General features: G+C 42.2%; 1 protein-coding gene across 5 annotated transcripts in view; it reads right to left on the bottom strand.

The window, feature by feature from the left end:
* DENND5B (DENN domain containing 5B) overlaps positions 1 to 13,249 on the bottom strand; it is a 116,252-nt gene that overhangs the window by 20,086 nt on the left and 82,917 nt on the right. For 3 of the 5 annotated variants that reach the window (XM_080392233.1, XM_080392229.1, XM_080392230.1), the window contains 2 exons: positions 3,187 to 3,280; positions 2,087 to 2,197 (listed from right to left, as the gene is read on the bottom strand). In XM_080392233.1, coding sequence (XP_080248359.1) covers positions 2,087 to 2,197; positions 3,187 to 3,280 — 205 coding nt within the window. The remainder of the gene's footprint in view (positions 1 to 2,086; positions 2,198 to 3,186; positions 3,281 to 13,249) is intronic. The other 2 variants (XM_080392231.1, XM_080392232.1) reach the window with 1 other exon arrangement.

The raw sequence follows: 13,249 nt of genomic DNA on the forward strand, positions 1-13,249 counted from the left end.
GGAACACTCCCTTCTAACAACAGAAAAAGCAAGATATTTTCCTGTGTGGTACTGAAACAGTCAATATCAGCTAGTGAACTGTGCTGTTAGCCGCTAGCACAAAGTTAGCCACAGCAAGTGCATAAAAGCGCAACACATTCCTCCATTCAGCAATAAATTCAAAACACCAAGTAAAGTTTCTTTCCATTGTTATTTTATTGTCACTTTAAAAAAATAAAAAAATGAAAAGACATTTGTCTAATTTTTGACCAGACTATACACACATTGAAAAAAAATCCTTTGAAAAAAAAAAAAGCAAAAGGACAAAGATTTCACCCCTTCCTTTTCATCTGCATAGTTATGAAAAATGAGACTTGATTTTATTGTCAATTAACTTCTTAAGTATAAGTGAAGCTCATTTTAAACAAAACTGACATGAACTGATCGTTCATGCTTTTACTGTGGGGTGGTAGTTGAAAAGTATGGACAAAAATTAGCATACTCTTTAAAAAAGGATCCAAGCTATAATAAAAGACTTTTAAGCCCTCCTGTTCGACTGCCTTGTTGTTCAGGGGTGGGGTGTTTTTGGTTTGGTTTGGGGTTTCTTTGTTAAGGACAAGTGTCCTCTGCTCCCAGCATCAGTGACATGGCTACATGCTGAGCAAAGCTAGGAAGTTGGCCACGTTTAGGTGTGCAAACGTGAAGCCCATCAAAAAGTTGTTCAAGCATTATTAATAAAGTTTTTGTTAAAAAGACTAAGAGAATATTGCCAAATAAAAGTCTTGAAACAAAGCGTTCAGCCTGGTGTGGGAATGCTCCACTTCCATAGTGTGCTTTTATCCAATTAATGCTGCCTCTTTGGGTGACAGTATGTGACCGTGACCGCTCTTCCCCTGAAAGGAGCAGATCACATCCCTCCAGCCACTTAGCACTGCTGCTGGCTGGGTTTTCTGGGGAGCTGAAAGGTCTCACTATGGCTGCTGCGTCCTTAGAGCTTTCTGCCTGGGGCAAAAATAATTCATTTCCTGGAATCATAGAATGGTTTGGGTCAGAAGTGACCTTAAAGATCACCTAGTTCCGTTCCAACCTCTTTGCCATGGACATGGGTACCTTCCACTAGATCAGGAAAAGCAAAAGCAAAATCCTAACACGCTGAAATTAATTGAAATAGCTCACTTATTTTTTATGGGGGAGTACAGTTTTTCTGACAACTGGATTTTTTCAATACAAAATTTGGGCAAGAACCAGTTAACATCAGTCCAACAGGTCAGATGAGAATGGAGTGTTCTGCCATGGAAAGCTGTCTTCAACAAAAGTGCTCAGTTACGTAATTACACTTTCACCAATACTGTAAGGAATTAAAAATAGTTAAAAACTGCACGTGAGAATAAATAATAAAAATCATATATCACAAATTATGAAAGCGTGTTGTTGTTCAGCAAGCAATCTCACAAGTGAGTTCCATCTATCTCAGTGCAAAAATTAGCAACAAAACCAGTGGAAGAGTAATACAGGGAATATATAATTAGGAATCTAAGATTTCTTTTTAAATGTGAAGGGATAAATAAAATGCAAAGTGTGGTTATATTCTGAAGAGTACAAAACATGGATAACTTTACTTTCTTCATCATATGTCTTGTTACTATAATAAAATAAAAAATAAAAAAATATTAACTCTTGTAAATTCAAGAGAAGAATAAGGGTGGGATGAGAGAGCCAACTGATTGCTCTTTGCCAGTTCATCAGCATCCACACACCACCACCCTCTTCCACACTGGGATGCAATGATCCAGCAGTCAGAAAGCAATACTTTTTGGATTTGATACCCTAGGCTGAATTGCCCGGCGAGCAACACAGGAAAAAAACAAAGCAAAAATTCTTGTCTTTCAGCCTTGGAGCCATCATGTGTGCCAGGGAGCTGGTGTGGAAGCCTAGAGCTGACTTCCAGCTACTTTTCTGATTATAACCACACATATAACCACAAGCGCTACATGGACGTGCTCATACTCTATGAGAAAGGGAGAGGTTTGAGACGGAGTGAAGACAGCGGTTCCTCACGCTAACAACATCTCAAAAGCAGTTTTCAACAAGAAAAGCTGAAACATACCAGGCAGCATTCAGAGAAGGATTTTTTAGGAGGCCGTGCAGGAGGGGGTGGTCCCTGATCCCACTCCCAGAAGGCCATTGAGTTCTGACGAAGCAAAAGCTCCTCCGATGGCTAAGAGGAGGCAGATGCCCCAATGGCAGAATAGCCAGAAAGAAAGAGACAAAGCAAAAGAAGCATGCATATGATCCACAGCCAAAAAAAGAAGAAAGTAAATACATGACAAAGTATTGAAAAGGCTCTGATGAGATATACACGAGGCAACATTTAAAATACACTTGGGAAGCCATGTTAGCAAAAATAGCAACATATACAAGTGCTGTTTTGCTGTGTTTTCCATGAAACATGATTCAAAGCTGTAGTTCAAGAGTCCACTCATCCGTTCAGGTTCTTTCAGAAGGCAAATGCCAACACTGGCCAACATTATTCAGCAAGATTTACCACAAAACAGCATGAGTGTTTCGTTTTTGCTAGTGACATACAAAAGAAGCACATGGACATCAATGGAGAAACATGGCAGAAAATATTTAATGAAGGATGAGAAACTGAAAAGACGGGAAAGAAATGCGTGTATGTGACTGACATTTACAAGATGCATGGGAGTTTCCAAGCTTTAGGCATGAAAAGGCCCCGAAGTCTTAACCTTTCAAATAGGCTTACTCATGTCAGGAATCTACGTAAAACAGACCCCCCAAAAAAAATCCTTTAAAAAATGAAAGAGCCCTGCCTAATTCGCCTCTGCAGAGCTGACATTTATTCGAGGACTTGACTTTTCTAGAGACCTTCACTCTGGCCAGCGCTTGGCAGCCAGGGCTCTGCTCTCTGTATGCAGTAACAGTCAGGGTCTAAATCAGCAAATAAGCCTTTTTCCTGATGACAAAGGGCTGTCTTACTCCAAAATAATAAAAGCATTTTATTTACGTTATGTGCTTTGAAGTTGCACAACGCATACAAACATCTGTGATCAGCAGCATCTAAAGGGCTGTGGAGACCCATACAAACCTTACGGTAGCCAAAACCTGCCTGAAGCAGTAGCAGATCAGTTGTTTAAACCTCACCTGGTGGATCACAAGCTCATGCTGCCCACTGACGATGCCACCTACCTCCCTCAAATCATTGTCCAGCCCGATGTGCTCCGAGTGCTGCCGCAGGCGGTCTTTCCTCCGCTGTGCTGTGGTGCTGCGACTGGCCCAGCGGCTGGGAAGTCAGAGAGAGAGAAGACACATGTGAGTGGAAAAAAAATCAGGAGGGAAAGCCTGGGTCAGGAGCCAGAGGACATCTGATGGGTCAGCAGCTGGAGAAGTGAACCCACAAACTTGGACCCTGCAGTAGATGTGAGTGCAAGCTCGTGCCTGACCTCCCCATGGGAAACTGCCTGGCAGGTGACAGGCCAGTGCGCACCCACGGGACAAAAGCCCTGATGGAAACGTGCCTGCTGCCTGCCAGGGTCTCCAGTGAGAGCTCCTGTGTTACCCAAAATGCAGGTCATGCCGCAACATGGATGCCACCACTAGGTAAATTGTACTTGGTTACCCAGCACCACCGTTGCCTGCTGCATTTGCAGAGGTTTGATAAAAACGGTGTCTGTAGGAGCAAATGAAGTACAATGATGTATTTTGACCAGCAACTTCTTAAGATTTTCCTCTTTTGTGAGAGGCGGTACTTCTTCTTTCTCCACTTTCTATGGTACTGCCAGGAATTATTTCAGAGAAACTTGTCATTGTGATAGTAACTACCATGATATTGGGTGCACCTATGTCTGAAGGCTATAAACAATATTGATGTTCCTGGGATTGATCATGTTGCTATCTTCACCATGTATATATTTTTTTTGCATCAGGTTTCTAAATACCAAGGAAAGCCTATATTTTTCCTACATGTTCATATATGTTCGGCTGCATTTTTAACTCATCTGAAGCTGTTGCCTGAAAGCAGCCAGCTGGTAACCAGGTTTGAAATGAAGCAACCTTAGAGCTCACAAGCATGCAAATTCCTTTATGCCACATACTATAACAAAACACAAACCAAGATAATTCTGTTGCAAGGAATTTCTAGTCTGACTGCAGGGTTTCTAATAATACCATAGCCTTCTGTCAAATCCTTGAAAACCAAAATGTTAAACTGGTGCAGATTAAAAAAATAAGTTAATAAATTATTTATGAAAGAAAGCTGAAATAGCATTGTATAAAGCAACCTATCAAGTATCAAAAATAAGCATCTTAATCCACATGAAGGCTATGTCTTCTGAATGATATTACTTAATTACTGTGGTTGTGTTAATTAAAATTAAAAATATCTTTCACACACAGTAAACAAACAAAAAAGAAGCCTTTAAGTGTATAGCCTTTCAGTTGCTTCATGAAGTCATCTGTTCTGCCTGTCTCCTGCATCAAGAAGTTAAAGAGCAAAACTAAGGTGAGGCAGAACACAAAGCCTGCCCAGGGCAGTGTTCCAGCTCCAGTGCCTGGTGGGATGTATGAATAAGGCTTTACCTATGGAAGGAAACTGCCTGGAAGAATCTGAAGGAATAACCTAAATCTGGAAGAATTAAAAAAAAAAAAAAAAAAAAGAAAAAAGGAAATAAAAAGAATAAAATGCACCAAGAAAACAACACCTCACACTCCCCATCCTCAGTGCTTGGATCAAAGGGACCCTTCAGAACCTTCTCTTCTCCAGACTGAAGCGTCCATGCTGGGCACCATGCCAGAATGACTGCTCTGAGATGGCTTTTTCTACAGGAGCTGTGATCAGCAGGTAAAGCCCCTGGGGATTTGAGTTCTCTGCTTTTCATTGATCTATACAGAGAGAAACCCAGAGAGGCCCACATCAGAGGCAGAAGTGTGTGCTTGATAAGCTCCTCCACACAGGCGGGATTGGTGGGGACAGCAGTCTCCAGATCCCAAAGCCACCTACTTCTGTGTGAACGCCAAACAGGAGCATATACAAATAGAACCTGGGATCTGACCTATATGGGCGAGGAGTTTCAGCTGGTGTAGGCAGATGCGTGCCTGGAGGAGGAAACCCTTGCACAGAGCAGGAGTCAGGTCCTGACATGTCCAGCAAGCTGCTGGGGATGCGTAGGAGGGGAACCTAACCTAAGAGAAGTGCACAGACGTGACCCCTGGTAGCCAAACCCTCCTGTTTCCAGAGAGAAGGACTTTGCATACATAACTATCTCCACCAATTCCTCCAGTGAGTTAACCAAAGACCAAATTTTGGCTAACCACAAAGATAAAAAGGGAAAAAAGTCACAGGACCTGTAGCTTTTATGGTCAAACCAAAGTCCCTTCCTACCTCCCAAATAACGTCAACAAAACAAGTACAAAGGAAGAAATAAACATCTGGGTCTGCATGTAATTATGGTTCAGCACCTCACTATCCCATATGGCAAGAGATTTATTTTTAAAGCAATGTAGCCTCAAGTCTCTGGTAACTAAAAAAACCCAGCCCAAACAGGTCTCTGCACAGCAAACGCTGATACCTTCTCAGGGGAATACATCACTGACCTAAGTGTCTTTGCACTTCCTCAGAAGTCTTAAAAATATTCAGCCCATGAGTTTAGTAAGTCACCACTTTTTCTTTTTTTTTTTTTCTCCCAGAAGCAACACCTAATGCCTCATTAGATGGCTGGGGTGGGGGGTGGGGGTGGGGGGAGGAAATAAAACCTTACATTTTAATAATCTCAGCAAGTAGAAATGTAGCGGAAAAGCCTCCCCCTTGAACAGAGGATAGCAGACATAAAAGTGACTTCAACTACTGGATCTGGAGACCTTCCATTTATTCCAAGTTGGTACCACACTTACATTTCACAAGATAGAATGCCGATAATACATTGGAAAGTTATAGATCAATTATTACCCACATCCCATTTTTCTGCTCCAATTTATATGGTATTTTCTGAATTCTAGACAAAGCTTGGATCCCTCCCCACCTGCATTTCTGCAATTACTGGACGATGTAAGAATTGCTAGAAGTATCCTTTGAGGGAACACATCTCACCGAAGGTGAAAGCAGAACGAAAGCCACAGAATAATCACAAGTAATACGGAATCATTAAAGCATTTTCAGTTAATTCCAGCCTTATGCTGCACCTGGGAGGAGGCACAGGCCATTCTCCAGATTATTTATCAGAATTATTTAAACATTTTCAGCAAACTAATGTAAGGATCATTGGGCATTTATGAACAAAAGACCACTGCTTATTAGCTAGAGCAATTACACACACAGTGAGCTGCACACTCCCTCTTCCCCAACCTCTAAGCTGAGGAAGAGCAGCTGCTGGGGCACTGAGTGAAGTCTATGCATTCGGATGCCACTCTGAATCTCTGGGAGATTTTGTAAAGATCTAACAGCAGATAAGCAGGATTAAGCAGCTGAATCTTTTAAAGCCTTTTCTTTACTGGGCCAGAATTTTCCCAAAATAATGCTTCAGTATTACAATAACCATTCCCTTCCCTCTCATCAGCAGAGATTGCATTTAAATTATTCTTCCTCTCCCTTCGGTGGCTCAAAGTGATTTTACAGGTGGGTAAAAGCCCTCCCCAGAGGCCACACCACCTCCCTTGGGTTGCTGAAATCCCACCTGGGTGCCTCTCCTGGCGCTGACTCTGCTGCTGCCTTATTCACACCTCAGCCCTGGTGCTGCCAAAGCAGCAAGGAAAGCTGTACCGGCACGGGCAAATGCCAGCTTGTTGTCAGCCCTTAGTCTTGGGCTTTTCAGCTAAACCACTACCTCCCGTGTCCCTGTGGAGCAGATGCCAGAGGAGGCTGGTCCCTGCCTTAGGTAGATGAGCCAGCCCCAGCTGGCTGGCACTGGGGAGAGCACACAGCACTGCTGCCCAGCCCAGATGCTGCCCAAGTTCTCCCTGACCCAAAAAACGCCCTCTCCCCTTTATTTTTTGCCTGTAGAGCCATGAGCATGGACTACTGGCATGTTTCATTTACTCCTCACAGTGGAAGCATTGTTACAAGCACCAGGTCCCTGGGCACGAAGCAGCTGCAGCCTGGGTGCTGTGTGGCGGAGAGCCTGGGGACAAGCTGCCTACATGGAGAAGGGAGAAAAGGCTCGTTTCAGTAGTCTGCCCATATCTAACTCCCGTATCCAAAGATGAATGGTCTTCACCACCAGGGACTGTGAAAAAGCAGTGATATTTCAGAGGAGGGATTACAGAAGACTGTACGCTGTTCTATATAAAGAAAAGAAATGAAGGCACCTCCAAGTAAGACCCTTTTAACACGAAGACAGTGAAGTCAGTATTATTTAATGTCAAATTAGACCCCACAAGTGCAGGAATAGGTTTGAAGAGCTTGCAGGAAATGTAAAGATGACACTTGGAAAAAAGATGGTACTTAACCTGTGATTAATTTAATTAATTAATTTCTGTAATAAAAATGGTAAGGTAGCAGCAAAGCTGAGCTGTCAGAAACCACTCTAGCAAAGCAGCAGCCTCACACCCGGGACTGGCCATGCTGTACTGCAACCATGTGTTCATCTCCCTCCCCCTACCTTCTCCCCTCTTCCCCCACTTTTTAAAGCTCCATGGTGAAATGAAGAAGTGGTGTCTACCCAAACCAGACACAGGTATAACAGGCAGGATATACACTGCAGTACATGCAACATGCTGCTAGGGAACTTCATTCGCAGGAGGATTTAACCAGTATTGACATCATCATGAAATTCACTATCATAATTTACAATCTATTTACAGTGATAACAGAGAGAAGGAAGGAGACAAATGCACTTGTCCATAGGACAGAACCTAAATCTCCTTATACAGGCCATCTCCTGAGGCAGACTACTATTTAGGTCTGCAAATCATGACAATACCCCTTTTACCTATATACTTCCATCAAATTAGTTATCTGACTGTGTTTCCATATTCACAAATTAACACATAGCTGTCCTACACCCTCCAACAAATCCCCCTAAAGCATGCATGCAGCCTGCACACATTACATACACACAGACTTGTGTATTTGCTTGGGTTCAGATGTAGTTTCCACGGGACTATACAGAGATTCCAAGTCAAATACACATGACACTGAACAAATTAAAAGGAAGGTGGAAACTGAGCTCCACCTGATCAGGGATGGGCCCATGGGGGAGGGGTTCTGCACTGTGAATCGCTCTGCACACACTGATCCATGGTAAGGAGGAGGAAGGCTTGAAGAGAGACTACATCTATTCCATCTCTGCTGTAGGGCTGAAGAGGAAAGCTTTTAAACTTCTGATGGGCTGGACAAAAACGAGCAAAGTGCCTTGCAGAGAGTGGTCTTGCACTGACAGGCCATCTCATCAGATTACATGAAAAGAAGCAATGTAGAAGGGTGGTACCCACAACCACCATCCTCTGCAAGGAACAGCAGTAGTGATTTGCCAGCATCACCCCTTAAGCCCTGACAAACCGCTGGCCTAAGTGGTATTTAATTTGCAAATTCCATTGAGAGAGTGACGCTGTTCAGGGGAGACTAAACAGAACAGAGGATGCAAGGATCTGACATGCATTTTTCCCTGTAAACTTTAAATCTGCACAGCTATTTTAAAACGATATATTAACTGGAAGAAGTTAATTGCCCTTTTACCATCTCGCACCAGTTGAGCGGAGGATCAATCACTACTCAGGAGACTCACCCGTCAGATTCCAAGAGTCCCCACAGCACATAGTTCCTATTTCAACAACCATTTTTAAGCACAGATTGTCAGTCATGCTGAAGATTCTTGAAAATGAATGTATTTGAAGACGAGTGGTTTATATTTTCATTGCACCTGTCAGTGGTTTGCTATATTAGGTCATCTAATGTATAGCAACTGCTTGTTTCAGATTTCCATACGTAAAAGGTGAGCTTTTACTACTTGCAAGTTTTAAATAACGTCAGTGTTGTGTGTGGGTGGCTCATTGCTTGTCCCTTTCTCATTCATTTAGATGCACTGCAGAGATGCTACTCTATACTACTTGAAAATGCAATTGTTTGGCTTGATGGGGGAAAAAAAAAAAGCTTCTTTGAAGACATCTGGCCTTAGAACTGTACCCAACAGATAGGGAGGTAGAAAAGGTCCATATAATATGAAGCACTCAGTAGAAGAGACAGATCATTTCCTATACAAAAGATAATTTAGCTAAAACCAGAATGAATTCTATCATCGTATAGAGATACAGCAACCGCTTTTCATTATATGCATCGTGTTTTCTTGAAAAACATTAACCAATGCTAAATGTTAGTGAATAAGCAAACAGTAGTCCTACTTAAAAATGAGAACCAGAGCACCAGGCAGATAAACCCTGGGCAATCCACAGCCTGAAGGGGGGCAGTGACGGAAGCCACAGGACAGTGCCCGCACAAGCTGTGCCATAAACCGGAGCACAAAAATGAACCGATTTTGTACACTCCTAATGCATCATTTTTACAAATAAATACTGACACAGTGGTAAGGTCAGCAAAACATAGCACAGGAAAAAACACCTGGAGAAAACAAATACTTTTGAAATTTGCCTTATGGGTAAGAGCAACACATCACTTAGCTACAGCCTGAGGTTAGGAGGCCAAGCATAGCTGGATCTGCACTTGAAGACTTGGACTTTGCCCGCCTTTTGGGATTGTGGCAGCTCAGGTAGAGCATAGAGGACAGACAAAAGCATGAAGCTCCCAGGAAGCCAGGATACAGGTGAGAGGGCTCAGGAGAGAGATGTGGCCCGCACAGGAAAGAGGAAACCGGCTGGTTGGGGAAGGAAGCAAGGAAGAAAGTGGGGCTCAGATACAGAAGACGGGAAAAACAGGGCTAAACAAAGAGAAAGCCAAAAAAAGGATTATTTAAGCCATTTTGTAAGTGTGCAACAAAGCTAAACCTTCCTTTGAAAACAAACAAAAAAAATTAATAAATAAATATCAGTTAATTTGTTCTTTGTAAGCATTCACTACAAATTGCCAGAACGCAAATATATTCCCATGCTTGGTGTGCAATCGATGTTTTCCTCTGCAATATTTAATCTCATTTATCAAGCTTCTTAGTACAAATTAAGTTACAAGGTAATCAATTAGATTGAAAACACAGCTTGTTTCATTGTTTTAATTTTGCACTGTAAGCATATTCACCCTAATTTAACAATTAGCTAATCAAAAACCATGAAGTGTTTATGTAGCTTGGCTTTTTGTCATTCAAATTCCCCTCCTGGATCATTGCAAATGCATCAGCCAGTGGAGTCTCAGATACAGTTTTAAAAGCCTGGCAGAAAATGCATGCAGGGAAGGAAGAGGGGAACGTGTGTAAACCACAGTGCGGTGCTGGGGTTTGAAAAAGGAAGGACTCTGGAAACTGTGGCTCTTTTCCAGAATAATAGACAAACTGCCTAAGGAACTGTTTTCTCCTGGGATGCTTTCTAGGAGGACTTCTGCCGAAGTCACTGCTTTACAAGGTCAGAGCAGCATGGATGAGCTGCTTTTGTACCTAGAGGAAGCTACAGCTGCCTCCCTGTAGCTTCAGAAGGTTTTCCCATGATGCAGGGGACATACCGAAGGTGATGAGTGCAGAGGGAGTCCCTCAGGTGTGACATGGCTGCCTGTGATGGAAAAGAGGACAGAACTGGGTGGGTTTGGGTTTTTTTTGGTTTAGGGCTTTTTGTAATTACTGTTAGCTGGGATGAAGTGCCTTTTTCATTACAGAAAAATTATATTTCTTTTAATTTATAAAAATAGTTTGGATGTAACAGTTCCTATACTTTGCTTAAGTTTAGATCTGCATATTCTGCAGTTAATGTCTTTCCATGTTCTGGTGGTTTTGATCAAAAAGATGATTAGGGAAACTGTATACCTGGGAGCCTGTTCTCCAGTTTTATGGAGGTGGGTGTTTGGAATGTTTTTTTTTTTTTGGTGTTTGGGTTTTGGGGGTTTTTATTTGCCTGTTTTTAAACTTTTCATTAAATTTCAGTAAATTGAAGTTTGGAGTTATTTTCAGTGAAGTTTGTGCTTAGCTGAGCAAGTCAACATTTTCTGACCGCCACAGGAGAACAGGTGAAGACCAGCCCTAATGACACAAAGCATGCACCGGCAGTATGAAGGCTGGTAAGAATAGGAGCAAATGTAGGAGGAGTTGCTCTCCCGATGAAGAAATGACCAAGCAGGTGAGAGAAATTCAGCAAGCAGTGTGATGCTGGCTGGGGCCAAAGGAACACAGGTTCACCACGTTGTCCAGTCTTCTAAAGGACATCCTGAGGGGAAGCAGGAGGGGGAAGCAGCAGAGTGACAGAAGCGGGGCACAGCATGCTGCTGGGCATGGCCGCAGGACGATGGGTGAATATTGGGCTTCGCTCGTACTACAGACTTTCGTGTTTTAACACTTACACATGGTAACGTGATCAACATTTGTTTCCAGCTGTGTTTAGGTGGAAGTGATCCAATGTGACTGTTCACCCTGCCCCTGTCCCCAAGCCCTGCTCTCCATGGCCAGCAAGCAAGAGCCAGACACTTCCTCTCCCAAACACAATTTCTGCCTGTCTAGGCAACATCATCTTCTGGGATCACATATGGGATCTAGAACTACAAGGAAAAGTGTTTGTTCTTGGCGTTATATTTGTGATTTAGATAGATTATACCTGTCACAGCCCAGTAACTGACAGTGGTATTTTCAGTGCTTTGCCTAGATACAAGAAGGGAATAGCTAGATAACATTATGAGCTCTAGTTGTGTATTTGTTAGTTTATCTGCCCAGAAAGGGAAGCAATAAAGATCTGATTGCTGGCCAGCAAGGACAGTTTTTCATTAAAACAGCTCTGATTTGTTTATTTGCTACTGTCCTGCAACAATTGACTGTAACATTGGAAAGATTTTTCTTTTCTTCCTTGTTTTCCCCCACAAATAAACTTCCTTGCAACATTCAGGACAAAGTTTGCTATGTAGAACTGAACTCTGCAAAAACAATTCTCATCTGCACAGCAATATCCTTTGCATTAACTTTATGAACACACAAAACAGCTACATCTGAAGTGCCTGGGAATGTAGCTAAAATGTTCTCTTCCCCCCTACGCAAAGGCCCAGTCCCATATGCAAGTATAACATATTGCCAAGAAGCACACACTAGGAAAAGCAAATTAATGGAATGCTATACTTCCACTGATTTTTGTGATCAAAAGAATTATGCTGTATTTGCAGAGAGCATGAAAAGGCTATCTGTTTTATACGTGGGTGTAAATTCAGCAGAATTAGACGTCTAAATGAGACAGAAAGGAAGTCCTCTCAGCTGCTCACATAAAAAGCCAGAAAGCAGAAAGATATAAACAGATGGTCTTGAGATTTTCCAATTACAGACCTTTTTGGCAATATACAGCTGGAGGTATTCCAAGCATTTGTCACTTTGACACCGGTTTGTGGTAAGTAATAGGATTCTGGTACTTACAAATTCTGAAACATGCTGCAATTTGAAGACCAAATCCAGCTATTGAAATCAAAATTATCACTCAAGGAGTTAAAAGCCACATTTTAGAATAGGTACCACTCTAACAGAAGCATCTCAAATGGCATAAAGAAAACTATTTTTAATTTGATGCTTATTCATAGATTCACTAAGATTCTGCAATAGAGCCAGAGGATATCAGCAACTTTGAGCAGGCTGGGCATGATCACACTGCTGCTGATGCTAAAACTGAAACCTGTCAAAAGGATAAGAGGCAGACTGCTAAACACAGCATCGCAGAAGACGAAGAAATCCTCCATCCTTCAGGGAAGCATTAACTGTAAACTTTTGTCTTCTGTTTGCAAGAACACTGCAAACCACGGAACTTTGAAATACACGTTCTTCCTTTTGGTTGGGTTTTTAAAATTTCTTTTAAAGAACTGCAATTCTTCAAACATTCAATGCTTAAGGATGTCTTATTTTGTCATTTGCAAGTCTTATTGCTAGTAGGTTATTAAAAAGGGATTAGTTAGCACTGGGATGCACAAAATGTGTATAAATAGAATTGAGTGGGCACCTCATACAGGAGCTGAGAGCAGTGCGTGTGCGTGCACATGTCTAACACAAGAGCTAGCTTTAGCATTTGGACAATTGGAGCTCCTGGAACTCTCAGATTTATCTGTGTTCCCACATTTTGACCTACCACAGCAGCTAGCAGTGAGGACTTGAGATAATAATTTCATGAAGTAGCAATCACTGGTGCACAAATCTTCCATTTTTGA

This window comes from Falco punctatus, assembly GCF_963210335.1.
Source record: "Falco punctatus genome assembly, chromosome: 6".
NCBI lineage: Eukaryota > Metazoa > Chordata > Aves > Falconiformes > Falconidae > Falco > Falco punctatus.